Source organism: Macrobrachium rosenbergii, chromosome 29 (assembly GCF_040412425.1).
Source record: "Macrobrachium rosenbergii isolate ZJJX-2024 chromosome 29, ASM4041242v1, whole genome shotgun sequence".
NCBI lineage: Eukaryota > Metazoa > Arthropoda > Malacostraca > Decapoda > Palaemonidae > Macrobrachium > Macrobrachium rosenbergii.
The window spans coordinates 2,077,966-2,085,465 of NC_089769.1; the positions used below are offsets into that span (position 1 = coordinate 2,077,966).

General features: G+C 36.7%; 1 protein-coding gene across 1 annotated transcript in view; it reads right to left on the bottom strand.

The window, feature by feature from the left end:
- LOC136854479 (alkaline phosphatase-like) overlaps positions 1–7,500 on the bottom strand; it is a 41,928-nt gene that overhangs the window by 7,994 nt on the left and 26,434 nt on the right. The window contains exons 4-5 of the mRNA XM_067130782.1: positions 7,047–7,221; positions 674–852 (exon numbers count right to left, since the gene is read on the bottom strand). Coding sequence (XP_066986883.1) covers positions 674–852; positions 7,047–7,221 — 354 coding nt within the window. The remainder of the gene's footprint in view (positions 1–673; positions 853–7,046; positions 7,222–7,500) is intronic.

Sequence of the window (7,500 nt, forward strand, 5' to 3'; positions counted from 1 at the left end):
GTTCTCAACTCACTGTCGTCGACTTATTTTCAACCTGTTTGTGATATGTAGGCAACAAGTTGTCGATGTGTTTGTGATATGTTTTAATAAGGGTATATATTTTTTGTTCAAACTGTCAAACAAGATTTACTGGGAAACCAAAAATATGTCTTGCCGACCCAAGATCATCTATGAAACCAAATATGTGTCACACTGATACCCAAGGTCTCGAAAACCAAATATATGTCACACTGATACCCAAGGTCTAGAGAACCAAATATATGTTACACTGATACCCAAGTTCTAGAAAACCAAATATGTCATACTGATACCCATGATCTTCTAGAAAACAAATATATGTTACACTGATACCCAAGGTCTAGAGAACCAAATATATGTCACACTGATACCCAAAGATCTTCTAGAAAACCAAATATATGTGTCACACTGATACCCAAGATCTTCTAGGAAACCAAAAATATGTCACACTGATACCTAATTATAAGTCACACTAATACCCAAGATCGTCTAGGAAACTAAATATATGACATTCACTACGAACCAAATTTCTGAATCGCCACACACTTGATTCTTTTATTGACATAAAGGGCACACTTTTGTGAAGTAAGTTTCCGAATCTGTGCCTACTTTAGAGGGCATTTAATGTATCAGTATTAATGAAGTCTATACTTACATTGATATTCTTTCCTGGCTCATTCTCGACGAGCTGTCTGGCAATGTCCTTGCACGTGACCTGTGTTTGTGAGGGCACCTTAGCATCGTCTTCCCAATACCGCGAGGGCGACCTTGCGTAGAGGGCTGAAGGCGTCCCGTGGGTTAGCCTCGTGTTGGTGACTATGCCTGTGCTTTTACCTGGTCAGAGAAGAATAGATTAAGAGAGACCCTACACATCGGTAAGGATAGACCTAACCTCAACACCCCTACGCCCAACGAACGGACCAATCAGGAGATGGCTCCCATCTGCTACGAGTGATCTTCCCAGTACTAACCTACCGTCTCCAACGTCCCCGCGCGTTGACAACTACAAGCGTCGACGTTTATAGGAGGCGGCTCTGCTCAGGGATTTAATCCGCGAGTCAGCCAATCAGAAATCAGCACCGGATACCTGGGAGCTATAAATACTGACCGGCGACCCCATTGCAACTAGAACGAACCCACCCTTCCTCGAGAATGGACCGACGATGCGGTTGGAAACGGTGGAATTCCGCTACGCCCTTTAAAAAACTCTACGGCTATCACACGCCGTTTTTAACTTCTGCACAAATTGATCAGAGTAAACTTTATTCAAAAACCGTTACCTTCCTTATTCAGACTATGTCCCTCGGCCAGTTAGTAGCAATGTCAGCCCTGATGAAAATAAAATAATGAGAATTGAAAAGACCTTATATAAAATCAATTTCACTGATACTGCCATTCTTTTGAACGAAACATTCTTAAAAGGGGGTCTTCTACCTTCAAATAATAATAATAGTACTATTTTGTCATCATTTTCTTGATGGGTATTGATGCGTCTTAATACCCGATATCATTATATGTATCTGGAAATACTTTCTGGTGTAAAATAGATTTTTTATCACGATAATTCTCCAGTCTCCTCCGAGAAGCGTATCCGGATGTTGCTTATATTGTGATAAACAAATAATACTTGGATTTGTTCCCGTCTCCTACGTTCATCGGTATGAAGAGGATTTTCCAAGATTCGCGAGCACTTAAACAAATGACAACTTATTCAAATATTACAGCTTAAAGAGATGTGCTATCGAGAATTTGTGAATTCGCTCTCGGGTATAATACTGAATCGCTCATGGATATCGGAATCGTGACAATATCCGATATCCAATGAATTATCCATATGACAAACGTGGCAGATACAACGGAACAAAAAAAAAAAATCTTCCTCCCATTGCATTTACTAGTAATGTTAAAAAAAAAAACGAACATAAGTAAACTGCATTTTGGTTATTGAAAGAGTTCCATTACTTGATTCAAAATGTATGACTTCTTTCCCGATGCCAGCATTCAGCCTCTGCAAGACTGGAGATGACGTTCGTATGAATCAAAATACGCGTTTTCCTCTACTGGTTCGTCACTGAATGGGGCTCTTGAAAGAAAAGGCGTATGTCTCCTTTCATTTTTCTTTAAAAAAAAACAGCAGTCTAGAAGGAGACTTCACTGACAACATCGTTTAAAAATACTGACTTGAGAACTGAACGAGGAAATTTTACGTCGTCTGGGAAAGAGAAAATATTCAGTGCGTTCCATCTTGATCTGGTTTTGTTTGGGAACTCGCGATTTCATGCACCTTTCTCTTTCTTTGTTTCAGGAGATAGATTACTTGCAATGCTCTCAAATAACTTTTCCTTCATCTAGGAAATTGAAGACATACAAAATAAAGAGAAATCAGTGACTGCTGTTTAAAATAAATACAAATTTCGAGGGAGATGACGCGCTGAATCTAATCAAAATCAATATGGCTGGCTTCGTCTGAAAGAAATGAGGTTAACCATCGAATAACTATGTTGGAATAAAGTAACATTAAAGAATCATGTATTATTATTATTATTACTAAGTTCATAAGAAATACAGAAAGAGGAGATCAGCAATTAGAAAGGAAAAAAAGATGTATTAATAAATCAATAAACAGATGAAAATAGAAATAAATGATAAAACACAATGCAAGGGTCTGAATTAACACTGGAAGATTTTTAAAACAATCTAGCACAAAGAGACTCTCAGTGGAAAACAATTAAGATATTTCATACAAATCGAAATAAAGTGGATAAAATGAACTCTCCTTTACAGATTAATAATGTCTTAAAACAATGCAAGAAAGTGATGAAACAAGGTCAATCCAATCACCGGAGTCTCACGAGCGAATATAACGAAGATTAGACGCTTCTCTTAGCCAAATGATTCTTAAAATGAAGAAACGAATCCACAGTTATGTAACTGTACAAATATATTTCAAAATAAAACTACGTAGTGAGCTTGAGAGAATCTGTACGAATCGTAACTTTACAAATATGTTTAGAAATAAAACTATACAGAGAGAGCTTTCAAGAATCTGTAATGATTCTCGAAAGCTCTCTGAATAGCTTTGAGTTTCAAACATAACCGTAAAGCTACACGACTGATACAGGATATGCGAAAAATTCTTAGACTCATCCTTGATAAACTGAGGTCAAGCCTCATCGCCATATAACACGAGATAAAAGAAGAGGCGACGTCTCCCCGAAAATCTTAAAACACGATCTTCATAGCTCCTCATTGAACTGACAGGGGCCACTGGCAGTGGCTCACTGGAGCCAGATTTCGCCCAGATTGCACGTCGTCACTTACGGTAATGTGGCTCGATCGGTTTTGTCCCAGATATTCGATTTTTCTTCGAAAAGAATCTATACGATCGAATTTTTTTATTATTATTATTCTCTCTCTCTCTCTCTCTCTCTCTCTCTCTCTCTCTCTCTCTCTCTCTCTCTGTCGGGAGAAAGTTTCTTCAATTTTTACAAAGATATTAATCTATAAAATTTACTTTCCATTATTCTCTCTCTCTCTCTCTCTCTCTCTCTCTCTCTCTCTCTCTCTCTCTCTCTCTCTCTCTCTCTCTGTCAGCACACGATTTGTGTCAATTTGTCCTGAGAAATGAATCTATAACATCGAATTTTTATTATCATTCTCTCTCTCTCTCTCTCTCTCTCTCTCTCTCTCTCTCTCTCTCTCTCTCTCTCTCTCTCTCTCTCGTTTGGCAGTTCTTAAAACTATTATTTTTCCTAATTGAGGAATTAATTACCTGATTATATTCAGAACAAGTAAACGTTGAAATAATGAATACAGATATCCTGTATTCCCTTTAATGCATTTCCTTTCAGCTTTCTTGATTTGTTAAGAAAAAACTAGTAAAAACATGAGCCGAAGTTTCTTCGGCGCAATCGAGTTTTCTGTACAGCCGCTACAGCGTATAATCAAGGCCACCGAAAATGGATCTATCTTTCGGTGGTCTCTGTATAATGCTGTATGAGCCGGGTCCCATGAAACTTTAACCACGGCCCGGTGGTGGCCTGTCCTTTGTCGTTGCCAGAAGCACGAGTATGGCTAACTTTAACCTTAAATGAAATAAAAATTACTGAGGCTACAAGACTGCAATTTTGTATGTTTGATGATTGGAGGGTGGATGATCAACACACTAATTTGCAGCCCTCTAGCCTCAGCGGTTTTTAAGATCTGAGGGCGGACAGAAAAAGTGCGGACAGAAAAAGTGCGGACAGAAAAAGTGCGGACGGACAGACACAGCCGGCACAATAGTTTTCTTTTCAGAAAACTAATAAAAAGGGGAAGATTCACAATTTAATATGCCTTAGCTACACAGGTTGAATAATTAGATGCCATATATTTAATCAGTGTTCCTAAGCGTGTTCCCTTGTTTTATATGAAGCCTCTCCACTTATTTTTGTAGTGCCAAAAAAAAACATGAACCACAGGATTCTATTAACAAATACATTTTGCATATATGAAAAAAAATACGCTTGTAAAAAAAAAACACAAAAAATACTATTTCCTGTAACATACGTTAAAAAAAAAAAACATGAAATTGAGGGTTGGTATCAACCCAAATGTTCTGCATACCAAAAAAAAGGTAAGCTTGTGAAAAAAACTAAAAAAACACCCATTTCCTGTGTCATAGGGACACCTAACCGGAAGACTCAAAGAAATATAGAATGATGTCCAAAATAGAAAAAAATAGCAAAAGAAAAAGCCCAACAGCAACAATGTACAGTGGCCCCGGTTGCCCGTTCATGCGCGTCGGTAAAGAGAGAGAGAGAGAGAGAGAGAGAGAGAGAGAGAGAGAGAGAGAGAGAGAGAGAGAGAGAGAGAGAGAGAGAAAGAGAATTCAGGTCGTTACCCTTGATGGGAATGACATAAATATATTGCCCCAAAATCTGCTGAGTCTGAGGTAATATGGCCGTACAAATCTCTCTCTCTCTCTCTCTCTCTCTCTCTCTCTCTCTCTCTCTCTCTCTCTCTCTCTCTCTCTCTCTCTCTCTTCTCTACGCTCCAATAATCTTTAATGGCAGATCGTGTTGATGCTCGTCGCGTGAAGCAGAATTCTGTTTTTTCTCTCTCTCTCTTTTTTTAGGTGCTTTCAGGTTTTTTTGCGTTGTTTTTTTTTCACTAACTTTCTGTTAAGTTATTAACTTTTTTGTGGTCTCTTACTCTCTGTTAAGTTTTTTTTAACATTTTCTCTTGTCTTTATATTCCTGTTAAGTTTAACATTTTTTTTTTTAAATTATTTCCTATTAAGTTTTTGACAGTTTCTTTTCACTTATTTTCAGTTAAGTTTTAAAAATGGTTTCAATTCACTTACCTTCTGTTAAGTTTTTAATTTTTTTTAATTTTCACTTATAATCCTGTTAAATTTTGAACATTTTTTCTTTTCACTTTTCACATATTTTCTGTTAAATTTTTGATAGTAATTCTTCCTTTAAAGAGATCTCATGTTCAGAAATATTTTGTATGAAAAATTGTCATGTATGCACAAGACCCTGTAAAGTGGATTTTATAATTTTTTCGTTTTAGCTATTTTCAGTTTTTCTCTGTTAATTTCATCTTCTGCAAGTTTCTTAATGTTTTATCCATTAGTGGCATTCATTATTTTTAAATTTAATGTTTAGAAAAAGAATAACAAGTGACAAGCAGGAAAAATGTGAGATAAAACTCCATTTATTTATAAAATCCTTGCACCGTGTCCCAAAAAATTATCAGATCATCATATATGAAGAAGCGTGACACTACAACAAAAAAAGGACGATTTTTCTAAGGCCAAAAAAAAAGAAGAAGAATTGACAACTCGGAAAGCTTCATCGAAGAAGAGACAAAACAGAATCAAGATGCGACGTTCGACTGAAGTTGATTAACGAAGCGGCAGGTGAGAGAGAGAGAGAGAGAGACAGACGCCAGGTGACAACGGTTAATGAAGCTAAGACCAAACTTTCCTGATAAGAGACTGGAGTTAAAGGAATGACCTTCCGCTCGCGTTTGAAAGGGGACGAAAAGGAGGAAATCTGAAATTCGCGGAGTTGAAATGAAGTCTTTTCTATTGCCTTTGTTTCAGTTTTAAAGAGTACTGTTGAAAAGCATTTCAGGACAGTTTGGTTTACCTTTCATCCAGACAGAGGGGAATTTAAGAGTCGAAATGCATTCTTGTAAAATAAAAGAACATGATCTTACCTATTTCGATGCTGAATAAAATTGAGGTAATAATGCTTACAATCTAAATTAATTTTTTGAGATAATTTTCTTTTACAAAGGCTTGATATCCTTCAAGTGGTGGAGATGTTTGATAATGTAATCATAATGTATAAAAGCACAATTTACATGATCAGTTTGCAGACATTTTGTGCCACAAGAATGGGTGTCTTGAAATGTCGAACGTATTGATAAAATCCTTTTATTCTTAATTTCGTCAAAGTTAAGAAGATGAGAGAAGAAAATGCTCTTCAGGTAATGGAGGAAAGATAATAAGAAAACTAGGACTGGAATAAATAAAGATAAAAACCAAAATCAAATACAGTAGAAGTTGTATAAACAATTATCAATCACTAGAGACAATTTCAAGACATTACGAAGAAGGGAAATAAATAATGATAAACAACAGGTACAAAATCAGTTGGGTAAACATTTCCTTCAACTAGAGACACCTAGAGACATTATGAAGAATATAAATAAATAATGATAAAAAAAACAATAAATGAGGTGGGTAAACATTTTCTTCTAATAGAGACATCTCAAAACATTACAGAAAATGAAAATAAAAATGATAAATAACCAGTTAAAAAAAGATAGATAAGCATTTTCTTCTACTAGAAGATATCACGAAGAAGGAAAATGAATAATGATAAACCAACAGAAAATAAGTTTTACTAAACACATCTCAAGACATTACGAAAACGAAAAACAAAAAATGTTAAACAACCAGTAAAGAAAAAAGATAAGTAAACATTTCCTTCAACCGGAGACATCTCAAGACTTTATCCCTCGCTTCCCCTTACCGTATCTCTGGGCCCAGTCGATGAGCGACGTGGCCCCAGCTGTGTAGGACGAGAGACAATCTTCGAACTTGCCTCGGTGGTCAAGTCCCACTGTGTTCACGTTGGCCTTCACTCCGCACATGAGAGCAGTCGCACAGGCCGAGCTGTCGCCTATCTGGGCGTCCAAGTTGTATGTCTGGAGGGAGAGAATTTGACTGATAGGAATTTTCACGAGTTTCAGGGCTGAAACAGTCTGCATTCACCAGAAATGTGGATTTTTAGAAGCTTTCGGCGCCTATCTTCATGAATTTGAGATCTAGAAGAGCCTGTATTCTACAGAAATGTGAATTATAGGAGCATTCAGCTTCTATCTAGTGAAAAGAATTATTACGGAGGAGTGAAAAACTTGTCTTTTGATGCATTTTGCTTGACAGAATAGTCTGTATTCGTCAGAAATCTTAAAAACAGAGCCTAT